A 13496-nucleotide genomic window follows, 5' to 3' on the forward strand; every position below is an offset into this window, starting at 1 on the left:
TTTGTTGGAACAAAATAGATGAAATTATTAGGGAACAAATTACGATGAGCCTATGAATTATGATTGAATACAGTTGTTTTCATTTGTGCAAACTTAACAGTATATGCTTTATATCAACACTTGTAGGCCTTATCTAGATATTTCTTCAGGCATTTGCATGAAGTAGAACACAATTGCCAATGTCTTTCATAATTGTTTTAATTTATTATAACCCTTCAGAAGCATACCTTCAGAAAGTCATACATACACCAAACCAAAACACATTTTCTTTCTATTACCAAGGCTCTACATTTTCATTGTTAAAAATAAATACAAGCTAACTGAAAGAAAGTCCAGTTATTTGTCCAGAAATTTGTCTGTCTGTGACCTCTGTTATTCTACAACTTCTGACTAGAGGGTAAAACCTGCTAACCCACAAAACATTCACTGGAACTATTGAAATATCGATGATATGAATAAGAATAGAAATAAGAAGTATCAAACAAGTGGTATTTACCAACTGCCATGTAAACAAGCCCTTGCCTACCCATTAGAGATACCCTAACTAAAATGGCCTAAACCTCCGAAAATTTACAGAAAAATTCTGTTTCATCAGGGTTAGGAATGTTTACCTAGAAATGTTATAGAAAGTTGAATGTTGAGTCTAACTATATATGTAAATATTTGATCTACTGGATAGTCAAAGTCAACTAACCCTGTAATTCTTAGATTTGGACATGAATCTGTATAGTCAGGAGAGCTCTGGAAAAACTAGATCAATGGAGTTAGGCAGAGCCCAGTTTAAGTCCTAACTCTCGCAGCAGCAGAGTAGTTCTAGCACTCTGATGTAGCCATCTAGCCCCATAGCTATTCTAGCACAGATTAACCTCTTCATTATTTATGACTTTTGCTGTGTCAGTCAACTGTTGTCTCCAGAGGGAGACTTCTGTGTGCTTTTAAAAAATAATTAGGTATGTGTCTGTCACTGCCTCATGTTTTGGTTTTCTACAGGTAAAGCAACTGAGCAGCCATTTTCAGATTTACCCCTTCTCATTGAGGAAACCAAACTCAGATTGACTAGGAATAGAAGAAAAGAACATTGGCCTATAATCTACAGAAAGAAGCACTGTATATAAGATGCTTGTAAATATTTCATCCATCACCATTGAACTAAACTGATCTGCTTAACAGTCATGAGAACTCTGTGTGTGTGGTGCTTGTACCGGAGGAATGAGACATATGATCTGAATTTGTGGAATTTTGAACCTATTAACTCCCAGCTTATCTTTTTTTTTTTTTTTTTATAAAACCATGTGATATTTTGGTTAATCATAATGTGCATTAGATAAGCAAAATGTTCCTAGTAATTTTAGCTTCATAAGTCCATAATATTTTGGTTTATACATTCAGAAAGCCACAATTTGTTTTCATAGTTGGTACTTAGTAATAAGTCTTTAGTTGTGGAAGCTATCAGTAGCCCACACCTAATATAGGGAAAAGATGAGGGCACGTCACCTTCAGCAAGAGATGCCACGTGATGACAGAACAAAATACAGGTTTGCCAAATACTGTGTTCTCTTTCCCATGGAAACGCCTTTGTCCTCATGTGCTAAGAGAGCATATATATATATATATATATTTGGATTCTCTAGTGTTCTGGCTCTTTTTGTTATGGAACAGATCTTGGTAAACGGCTTAATACTCGTTTAAAGAAAAATACTCTATTGAGACTTAGTAGAGAATGGATTGTAATTGTGTCTCACCCATTGGCTTGGTGCATTATTTAAATGTGGCATTTCCCTGCCTCAGCCGCAAGGTGCTGAGATTTGGTGCCTGTGAACTATGATTAAATGAATACACATGACAGTGTCAGTCTTACGATAATTACTTGTGAGGAACATGGATAAACTTCCTTATAAGAGAAATTTACTTTAGAGTTCGGAATCTCATGAACCTCACTACAAAATTAGTTTTCTGATTCAATTTGTCCATTCTTTCCTCCTCCTCCTCTCTCCCTGTATCTCTTTTTGTGGTGGAGAGAGTGCTGTGTTATTTCATTCAGGATAAAGATGTAGAGAGAAATCCTCTCTTCCCCAATTTGCCCACCTCCCCTATTGAAGAAAATTTTTGATATATATGCCTTACTGAGTATGTACTCCCTTTAATATGACAGTAATTTTTGAGCTTTACTGACAAACAAAATCTCTTTGATTTTAATATGATTGTTATATAGATCACACCTTTTCATAAATGTCAATATTTTCTTCTGTTTCTTTTTTGACTTTGTCTCCATTTACTTTGGTGGTGGTGAAACTTGCATCCTGATTTTTTTAAAAATTTTCTACTGAATGAAGTTTGTGCTTGAATGAAGAGTGTATCTTAAACCCTGTTTTTTTTTTTGGATGGATCGCACTTGGATAAAATAGGCACTACTGCATTGACATATAATTACATTCATAACCATTATTTATGTATGAATGTAACCATCTTTAAATTTAATTATATTGTACTCCTTTGTTAAATTTGTCTGCTGCTTTGTAAAAATAACTATGTAATTGATATTTCAATTTTTAAATTTGTAAATTCTAATCATTGTCATCTAGGTTATTAGAAATGAGTCAGGGAGCTAACTGATGATTCTATACTCTTTTTAAAATGCAAAGGTCGAGCTATATTTGTTGACCTCTGAGACAAAAATGAACACTGAAAATAGATGAGAAATTGGTGCAGGAAAATATGGGTAGTGATTCCATGTTTGTTAATAAGTTGCCATCATTGGAGGTCAGAAAATGATGGCAACGAAAAACCAATTAAGTGAAGGTAATGCTATTTTTTGTATACCTTGTTCTGTGTCATCTGTAAAATCGAACTGGATAGCGTTAATTTGGGCTGGAACAAAGCTTCGTTTTAAGGTTTCTAAGCTAATCATTTTACTGTTTTGTTGACCCCGTACACACGAATGAGGCTTTCTTCACCTTATACAGGATAGTAAAAAAAAATACCTGTTATTTCTGGCATAGGGTCATGTCCTGTAGATTTGAGGCTATTTTACCTCAAAGTGTGTTTCTGCTCTTTCTTTTATATCAAGTTTATTTGAAAATTGTTTTGTGCCTATATTTTTATGACTTATTTTTCTGTGGTGGTAAAGAATTATGCCATGGTCAGTTTTATTGACATCGTTAGATGATGAGAGAAAGGTGCTGTCAACAAGGTTAAAGTGAACTGAATTTAAATGTTTCAGAATGCTGTGAACTTGTGCATCTTTAGTGTACTGCTGACTCTTTTTCTTGGTTTGGTCCACCATCTTGAAGTGTTTCTTGAAAGCCCCCATTTGGTATGTAGTGATAGGGCCCCTGAAGCAAGATTTAATTACAAATGGCGCTGTGCATTAATGTCATGCCAGTTATTATAACATTTCCAAAGTGTAAAAGATGTTTCAGGTTTATGCATGATATTTTGGGGTGAGTTCACACCCCAGCCTTTCTCCCAGCTTACACTGAGCTGCCTTTTGGGGAGCAGTGACATGGTTGGTCATCCATGCATGTTTTCTGTACATTTTCATTTCAGAATAGAGTGCCTTAGCCAGGCCAGAGGTTTGCTTTGTGTTTCTGCTGACCAAAGTTACCTAGACCTGTAAGAAGTTTTTCAGGTTATGGTATGAAAAATGTCCTTTCTTGCTTGTCAGAAAATAATTCCCCTTTATTTGAGCAGGGATGGCATAGAGTATGCTAATGCCACCTTTGGTGATCCTTTAATAACATTCCTGACCTTAGTGCAATGCACAGTTTAAAATTGTCACAATTTAAATCGTCATTCCTGCACTCATACGTAATAAACATAGTTTATGGGTTTTAGTCTTAAGGTAATAGGGCATTTTAATAAGATCATGGTTAAAATACTTCTAATTTTAAAAGAAAGTTAAATGCTAATTATGGTCTAGAATGTTACAGTATTACTACCAATATGTCATTTGTTTTAATATAGAGCTATTGGCAAGTGCATGTCTAGAGTTGTCCTGAATCTAAATAGATACGAAAAGAGTATTGATCATGACCTGGAGCCTGGGTGTTGGGGAATGTGCAAAGGAAAAAGCAGACATAATATTTACTTTAAGGGAAAGAAGGGATCTTCAATGCCTAATGCCCTTTGTGCCCAATGATCTCACTGTAATGAACAGTTTAAAATTGTCACAATTTAAATTGTCGTTCATCCACTAATTTCAAACTCAAGTGTGAATTTGAAAGTGTCCTAAGTGTTTAGTTTTCAAAGAATTAGTTTATTTTTTTAGACAGTCATAAAACATTTGGAATATACCTTGCTTTCCAAAGGAGACTTTGATTTTATAACCTATGGAGAATGAAAAGATAATCTGAAGGTGTTTGAATCACAGGCTACTTTCCCCCTTATATTTTAGCTGGAAGTCTATTTCTAGCTCTCGTTCTTCAGTCTTCATCTGGGTTTCCTGTTAACTAGCCACTGCCTAGGACAGAGATGTCTACTTACTGTGTTGCCCTTAGATCTTGCCACATTCAAATCTCCTTGATTGCCTTGGATGTCTTATCTAGTCAAGGACTGGGAACGTGCCAGAGGGAACAAAGTAAACTCGATGAGCTAGAATTTTGACTTTGAGTCCCCAAATAAGCCAAAAACAGATACAGAAATTTTGGGTCATGTTGATTCCTGCGTTCAGAGTGGCCTTTGTCTTGACTTCAGTTCTGGACTTATTCACTCTAGGAAATTTGTGAAGTCAAACTAGAATTTTCTTTGTCCTGTGAAGTGTCTTTGTAAGGCAGCATGCCCTTTCTTGAACACCCTGTGGGTGAGTAACCTTAAGTTAGCTGTCAATACTAGAACCTACCAGGAAGAATTTTAACTAATATGCTGCATTCAAAGCACTTTGACATGTACATTTAAAAGTGACAGTTTTAACAGTAAAATGGTGTTAAATTAATCACTGTGAAACTTGAAAGTGTGATGCTCTGTACATTTTAGGAAGCTTAAGTAAATTCTGATTTTCTTTATTAATTATGAAACCCATGTGATTTGTATGTTTTCCTTTTTCTTCTCTGACAGTGGTACAGATGACTGACAAATCAGCAGGCAGCTACTCTAGGGTATGTGGTAAATCATGGTTGTCTTAATTTTTCCAGAGAACATGGCAATATATTTACTTCTTCCTTGCACGGAGCTATGGCAGTTGGATTTATTGGTTAATCCATTTCCAGTGTTTCTACAATGCATAATAAATGTAACCTTACTTTTTAATCCGCATGCTAGTAATATGCATTGCTCTTTAGTAAACAAATATGCAAATGATAGTAATCTGGCTGATTTTTTTCTGTTGTCAATCAGGGGCCTGCTCTTTGTACAGACAGAGCTTAAATGAGCTAATATTTCGGGCAGCAAAAGCAGCCTTGCCATTTCTAGCCTTCTTGCAGATAGCCCGAGCAAGAGGGTCGTGTCGCATTCGGTCTGAAAGGCCAGCTTCCCAGAACTGGAAAGTAGCACGGGGACTGATTTTAGAATATTTTAACAAGGGCCTATCTCTTTAGGAAAGCCCATTTGGACGCAACAGAAGGAGTGTGTGGTCTTCCACAGACCACGTTGTCTTACCCTTCACAGAATCTTTCTGAGAGACAGGCTACCTCGGAGTGGTGCTGTTTTTAAAACTTGTGAATTAGATCGTGGCCCAGAGCACCTAGTGCTGCACCGAAGGTGGAGACAGGATCGAGGATGCAAGGAGTGGCTAAATGCCGCGCGCGCCTTTGGGCTCTTTGGTGAAGTCTTCATGGAGCAGTTTCTGTGAGCAACAATTAAAATTAGAATTGATTTTGGCCTTTAATTAGAACATACGTAATTCACCATGGATTCTAGATTCTGATATTCTTGACTAGCACTTTTACTATCTAAAAAGTAAGTTCTTGACCAGGAACATGTTTAGTGAGTACTCGATGTGACTAACCAGGTTATAGGACAGGCCTCTTAATTTTACAGGATCTCTGAATGCTGCATTATAAATCTGTTTGAATAACTAGTATCTTTGAGTTTAATATTACCACAATATTAACATTTTCCTAGGTTATTTCGTTTAGATGACCTGACGAGCAGCTTATTCAGGAGACAAAGACCCGGCTACATGTATTGATTTACTCATTCTGAAATGTGCCAAGAAGGCAGAATTTAGTATTAAATTCCAAATTTCATTTTTTTTTTTTAAGGAGCATTTCCCCTGGGTAAAGGAGAAGGCAATGGATAATTATCTAGTTGTAAACTCCGGGTTGCCACCCTCTCCCCTACCCCTCCCACCTAATATAATAGATTAAATTTGTAGCCAATTGTAGAAAAAGAATGGGATACTTTTCTGAATAAGACGTCATGCCCTGTACTTAAGAATAGGTGGCAGGAATCATGGCCCAGTCAATAGAGTTGTTTGTTTAGCTTGGCCCTGGGCTGTTTACTTTCTGTAGCATTCTGAAACAAAAGGGTGATTCCATCCCTGCTCAGGTACCCAGAAACAATACCACTTAAGCAACTGAAATATGTTTGCTGCAAGTAGACTATATTAGGGAAGGCGAAGAGGAGCACAAAACCTTACTTTCCCTTTCAAGTTGTTTAACTGAACATATTAGTAATTGGTCTGTCTAGCACTTGCTGTGCTCATAGTAAATAATGTAGCATTTATTTTATCTGGTTGTTTGGTGTGTGTATATACATATTTAATATGTACACATATATTCTCTGTGCATATATATGATATATTTGTATATACATGCAGTCTACTCTTGATTATCAGTGAAGTGGTAAGCCCTCACTTTACACTTTCTTCATGTTGACTTAATCTGCATGTAGCCCATAACTCTGTGAAGCCTCTTTCTCATCTGGAGCCACAATCTTTCTTTCCAATTTCCAGTTCATCTCAGCCCTCAAAGGCCCTTAAAATATGTCAGCTTTCTATTTCCTTTTCACCAGGGATCGTGTGAGCCACATACACCTCTTTTGAGAAAGATGGCTGCTTCCACTGGGGTTGAGGCTTCAGGGTCTGCATGATGATAGGACCCATTCCTGGCCAGAAGGCACCTCTGGGAGCACTTGTGCTCCTGGGCATGATGCTCTCGCAGCCAAGTGGGTGAGGCTTCACGACTTGCTTAAATTTCTTAGCTGGAATGCTTTGCAATCTTAGATGAGTCTTTGATGTACTAATACAGTCATGCATTTCACCATTACTGTTCCCCATCGCCAGCCCAGATAATCAAGACCGGACTGTTTTTTGCCACTGGATTCTGGAAGCCTTGCCTTTTCAACTGGATTTATGTTTATTTCTGCTGCTGTGAAACCCAAAAGTAATGCAGTAGGTTTTAATTTAAAATTGTTTAATTCTATTATTGATAAATATTTATTGTAATAAAAGTAAAGAGTAAATAATTTTTAAATCTTTTCAGTTGTTTTCAGATTGTTTTTTTTTTTTTTTTTTTCCCTCCCTTGGTAGGTGCAAAAGGGGAGGGAGCTGTGGGGAGAAAATTGATGTCCAGCCACTTGTCTCAAAGAATCATTGATTGTTTTAGAGCAGAAACATTACATGGATTTTTTGTTTGTTTTCTAAGAAAGATCAGCCCACTTTTTTCCTGGGTCTTCTATAATCTTGTGACTTGTTTCAGAAAGCAGAGTACTAGGCAGGCGGCAGTAACAACTATTCATAATGTGCTGTTCTTGACTGCCCTAGAACTATGTACTGGGTAATATATAATAATAGCTAGATCACACTGAAATGAGTTTGTAAGGTGGTGGTTTTGTACTCCAACATTTTCTCATAGAAAGTGTTAACATGTGGTGGTAATTTTTTAGGCTAATTTCACAAGAATCTAATAACTCACACCTAGTACTCCAGAACTATAGTATACAAACCGTAAGCTCTTATAAAAACTCTAATTTTCTAACATTGCTTTTGAGGAGAATGTTTTCTAGTTTTTACAACAGAGTTGATCTCAGTTCTGACAGTGGGTATTAAAAAAAATTGTAATGCTTTTGAAGGTGAGGGAAGAAACGTCCCATATTTTCACCCACACTAGCTGTCCAGCTGTGCGCTCTTAATCCCCTGCCCTCCCGACTTCTTGGTTGCCATAGCAAGTATCCCCTTCTTTCTATCTGCAAATCTCGAACGCCTGGCTAGCAAGTACCTGACACAGCAGGTGTGTACCAGGTAACTACACTTGGGTTTATCTAAAAAAAGACCCAATGCACCAAAGTGCCTTGCTCCTCTTCCTGCTCTCATCTTTTCCCCTCTGCTCACAAATTTCCTGAAAGAAAAGTTCATAACTGCTTCCATTTTATTTTTTGCTTTCATTCCGAAAGTTTCGAAAGACCTCCCAAACGGTTGATGCAATGACTGTTTCATACTCATGTTCAGTTTTGCAAGCTTTGATCCAGGGCAAGTTACTTATTTTTACTGTGCCTTAGTTTCCTCATCTGTAAAACGAGATTAGTAGTATTACAGCACTTACATGTTATGAATGCATGTAGAGTATTTAGCACACTGAGTGGTCCAAGGTAGGTGTTTGGTTTCTACTAATACCTAGTTCTCAATTTTTTATCCTTCAACTTTTCCCTAAGCTTTATGACTTACTCATGACTTCTCTTCCTCCTCCCTTCTCAGTTCTCTCCTTTGTACCTTTGTAGGCAGTGTACGAAGATGATGGTGAGGCAGTTCTAAAAACTAGAAACCAATAAAACGGTTCCCTTCTGACAGGCTACTCGTAAAATTCACACCATTGGGAGATAGGAATGATCTAAGAAATTATGTAAAAAGACTATGCTGAAGGTGGGTGGCCAGCCTGCAGCATAGCAAAGGAAGCCTGTATACCCAGAAGGTTTTGCCTTTTTTGTCACCCAAAACTTACCCAGGAATGGGGGTGCCATGCCCCAAAGACTCCATTTCATCTTTATGGCAAGTTATATCCATTGTGGGCCCCTGAGTTCATTATAGTCAATGGTACATCATCAAGGAACTTCCCAATTATAGTTTGGTTCCCTTTGTAGATCACCCACTAGGATATGCTGGTCACAAGTCATAAACACACACATGCCTGTATGTCAGTTGTAGTTTTTTGCTCAGTTGTTTTTTGCTCAAATTAGCATATTCTCTATATGTTTTTCTTTTGTGAGCCTGTTAGTGTAAATCAGTTCTCAAAAGTACGTCTGTTTTTGGAGTATTGGCTACAAGTTGAGGACCAGGCTCTGGAGGCTAGTGAATTATCAAGGTGGATATCACAACTCTCCCCTAAAAATCTCTGTGACAGCCCTTCTCTTGCCTGCTACAGTCTCTTCAGGATCTGTCACCACTTTAAAAAAAAAAATGAATAAATAAACTATTTTTACATTAAGTGATTTGTGTTTTTTAGTAAGTTTTTTTAAAGAATGAAAATCACCCATAGACTCAACCCCAGAGATATAAATTACTTTGTGTTCTTTTTTCATTTTTCTTGTGTACATACTACATATATTTTAAATAAACAGGGCTTATCCTCTACATATTGTACTGCATATTCCCTTCCTCTTCAATGTATCTTGGATGTCTTTCTACGTTAGATTCATTCTTAGTGGCTGCATTGTTTGTCATCTCGTGAATGCTTAATCTGTTCTCCCATTGATGGATTGTGGTACATATCCAGTTTTTTACTATAAAGAACTGCAGTGAGCATACAGATCCATCTGTGTACATCTTTCATTCGAAAAGTATTTGTTGAACAGTCATTACATATCAGGTATCGTGCTGGGTGCTATATGTACAGTGCTGAATAAAAATGACAATTTCAACCCAATGGAGCTATAGCCTAGACCCATTATCTCTCTAGGATAATTCTTTCAGGTAGAATTGCCTATTCAATGCATATACTTATTTCAACTATTAATAGATATTGGCAAACTGTCCTCCTAAATGTGCCTTTGCAACAGTGAATGAGTGTCTTTTTTCCCATACCTATGAAAATGGTTTATTACATATATAATTGAGGCTTTGACCACAAGGGAAACTTCTCAGCTGTTTAGAAGATGGCTGGAGGGAGTCAGGACAGGATGCTGTCTTGGGGGCTTTTATTGTGGTTAGGGGGTATGACTGGGATGAGGGTACCCAGTGCACACTGTTGGAACCTACTGCCAGTGCCAAAGGAGAGAGCACCTAGGCCTTTTTTTTTTTTTTTTTTTTTTTTTTAAATCAGCTGCCCAGATGTGGAACAGAGAAGAAAGGCATGAGCCTTAAAAGTTGTCAGCAGTCAAACAACAAAAAAGGGAGTTAGATTCCTTACCTGTCTGGTATCAAGGGACAGCTTTAGGGCCAAGAATCTTATTGATCACTCTCATGGGTTTCTATGGTAACTATCTCTTGTGTAACAGCTGATTCCCACTGACTTTCTCATGGCAGCCTACTCCCAGCTGTAGACATGTGCACACACACTTGTTTCTCTTCTTGCAGATGGTGGAAACATAAACCAGGACCTGGAAGAATTCATGGTCAGAGCATTACCTCTGATTCCGTGGCCTCGAGGGAAGTTTTAACACTTGTGGTTACAACTTAAGGGGAGAGAGATTTGGCAAAGGACCCTGAAACCCCAAAGCAAACACATTACTACCAACCCTTCCTCCCCTCCCCCCAGATATGGGACAAGGATGCAGGCAGCTGTTGGAACTCTTAGCTGCTCCAAGATTTTGGCACTCCTAAATCTACTGCTTACAGACTTGGAAAAAATTAAAACAAACAAAAACTCCATTTGCCTTTTGGGCAGATCTTATTCACAAAGGGCTTTTCTTTGGCCTCACAATTGCCTGTGAGTTGAATAGGCAGATAGTACCCTATAACAGTTGAGAAAATGGTCCTCAAATTGTTGTGACTTATCCAAGGTAGCACTGTAGGTCTAGGACTAGAACCTACATTTTCTCACTATTCCAGTGTCTTTTCCTGAGTTTTCCACAGGTCAGTGGCACAAGACCCTGTCAGATGTTATCCAGTTTGTTTTTTTTAAAGGATTTTAATTTTCAAGAATACTTTTTGTTGACAATGAGACAAAAACACCTGGAAAATAGCACGTTTTCAAGGCCCAGTGCTTCCTCGAGAGTTTAATCGTGCTTCTGTACCCTTAACTTTTACTCCTCTCCCCCTACTCGCCTCTGTACTATTCCCCTCTGCTCCTCCTCTCCTCGTTCTATAAGTATGTGGCTGCAGGTGGTGGTGATGGGATTGTCCTAGGTATCAGCCCTACTGAAAACGGCTACAGAAGACAACAATCTCTTGCTGGATGAAAATTTATTGATAGCACATGCTGGAGGCAACAGGGAGGGACCCCACGCACAAAAGAGGAGCTCAAAAATGAATAGATGATGAATATACTTAAGACTTTCCAAAGAGGCAATAGACATAGAGCGGACCCATTATTCTGTACCCTCCATGCCAAAAGAACAATGCCACACCCTTAGCACAGCGCTTGGCATAGAGATGCTCAATAATATTTGGTGAATATGATTTTGAGGAATATTCATGTGATGAATGATGAATTAATCATCAGTAAGCGATGGACATCTTGGTCCAGCTCTGGTCATCCAGTTTCCACTGGGCTTTTGTGGGGTCTCACCGCAGTACATCCAAACTGCAGCAGAGAGCAATAAAGCCCAAAGCTGGAATACCGCCTTCTGAATGTTGGTGGGCGGGGCCTGAAGAGCTGCGCGCGCAGTCACTCCAGCCGGGGTCAGGTGACTGTTTTTCCCTGGCAACGGCTTGTTGCCAGCAACCGGGCGGTGGTCTGGCGGTTGTCCCGGAGGAGCAGGCTGCGGGAGGCACCCGCCATGAATCCCCCCGGACCCTTGGGGGTCCTGGAGGAGAAAGAGGAGGAACACTTATCCACTGCGATTCTCGGGCCCTCGATATATTCTGATAACCCTCAGGAGCGGATCCAGGCCCGGCGTCTCCGCATCGCGGCGCGCCTGGAAGCCCGGAGGCGGTGAGCGGGGTCTCGGCAGGCCCGCCCTGGGGTTTTCCGAGGTGCCTGGACGCAGTGCAGGGCTGAGGGGGGAGGTTGCCCGCGGCTGAAGCCCCTGCGGCGAGGGGCCTCAGTGACCCAAATGTGAGCGGGGCTCATTTCTTGATGAGCTAGAAAACCTTTCTTCTAGAAGTTTCAAACAAAATATGGGATAAACACTCAACACACTAGTAAAGCCAAAGACAAAGAATAATCCTTTCAGCACTTTGTTGAGCCCGGTGCGCCAGGCACTGTGGGCAATACCCTGATATGCAGGCGATAAATGACCTGTCCTCAAATCTGTCTCTGCTTGCTAGACTGCCTTCTGTCCACAAGTATTTATCTGGTGGACCTCAGCTATCACATCTGCTCGTCTCAGTGGCTTATCTGGTTGTGTCACACAAACCCTCATTCCTAAAGAGCCTGAGGCTGATAAACTTTATTCATCTCAGACCAGGGTTGTTGGCACCTATCCATTCAGAGACACGGTGGACTGTCATAAGGGGTACCTAGAGCCACCTGTGTGATCCTCTGAATTCCTCACTGTGTAAGCGCGCTTATACTTACCCTACTGGTCAGAGTCAGCTGCACTTCCAAGACAATGGCTTCTCTTTTTGTCCGCAGGCCATTGGACACAAAGGGCCCAAAGTGGTGTGGTCCTGTTCCATCAAAACGTTACTTATGGATACTAAAATGTGAATTTCATATAATGTTTATGTGTCATAAAATATTCTATGTATTTTGATTCCTGCCACCCCAATTAATAAAATTCATTTTTTAGAGCAATTTTAGGTTTACAGCAAAATCGAGCGGAAAGGATGGAGCGTTCCCATACACCTCCTGTCCCCACACATGCATAACCTCCCACACTGTCAACATCCCCACCAGAGTGGTTCGTTTGTTACAGTCGATGAATCTCATTGACACATCGGAGTCACTCAAAGTCCATAATTCGAACTTTGCTTCACTTTCGGCGTTTTATGGATTTCGACAATTATATAATAACATACGTCTACCATTATGTTATTGTACAGAATGGTTTCACTGCCCTAAAATCCTGTGTACTCTGCTTATTCATTCTGATCTTTTTTTTTTTTTTTAAAACATTTAAAAATGTAAAAATGATTATTTGCTTGTTAGCCATACAAAAACAGGTGGGTCAGATTTGTTCCACAGGCCATAGTTTGCTAACCCCGATGTGATGGGTGGATATGGTGTTCTGTGGGATATCCAGATAGTCCTGATCTATTTGGGCTATATTTTGACAAAGATCAGGAGAATTAACATGGCCCTATAAGTATGAGTATGTATTATCATCAACCTTTTAAATCTTTTCTAGTCTGATAGAAGAGTAATGACACCTCACAGGGTTTTCAATTTTATTTCTCTGGCTGTAGGTGAATCTAGAATGTCTATTTGCCATTTTTTATTTCTTCTGTAAATTGCCTATGTACATTCTTTGCCAGTTTTTATATTTGATATTTTGTCTTTTTTTTTTTTGTATTAATTTGAAGG

The 13496-nt window shown here is 39.1% G+C and overlaps 2 protein-coding genes across 5 annotated transcripts in view; both read left to right on the forward strand.

Moving 5' to 3' along the window:
- Positions 1 to 5335, forward strand: part of SELENOI (selenoprotein I) — a 36908-nt gene extending 31573 nt beyond the window's left edge. The window contains exon 10 of the mRNA XM_016135135.2: positions 991 to 5335. Within this exon, the coding sequence (XP_015990621.1) occupies positions 991 to 1089 (99 nt within the window). The 3' untranslated portion in view covers positions 1090 to 5335. The remainder of the gene's footprint in view (positions 1 to 990) is intronic.
- A 6372-nt stretch (positions 5336 to 11707) lies between these two features.
- The window catches only part of DRC1 (dynein regulatory complex subunit 1), a 37952-nt gene continuing 36163 nt past the window's right edge, over positions 11708 to 13496 (forward strand). For 3 of the 4 annotated variants that reach the window (XM_016135130.2, XM_016135131.2, XM_016135134.2), the window contains exon 1: positions 11710 to 11963. In XM_016135130.2, the coding sequence (XP_015990616.1) occupies positions 11809 to 11963 (155 nt within the window). In that variant the 5' untranslated portion in view covers positions 11710 to 11808. Of the gene's footprint in view, positions 11964 to 13496 lie in introns of all 4 variants that reach the window. The other variant, XM_016135132.2, reaches the window with a different exon arrangement.

The sequence above is a fragment of the Rousettus aegyptiacus genome, unplaced genomic scaffold (genome assembly GCF_014176215.1).
Source record: "Rousettus aegyptiacus isolate mRouAeg1 unplaced genomic scaffold, mRouAeg1.p scaffold_m13_p_7, whole genome shotgun sequence".
NCBI classification, from domain to species: Eukaryota; Metazoa; Chordata; class Mammalia; order Chiroptera; family Pteropodidae; genus Rousettus; species Rousettus aegyptiacus.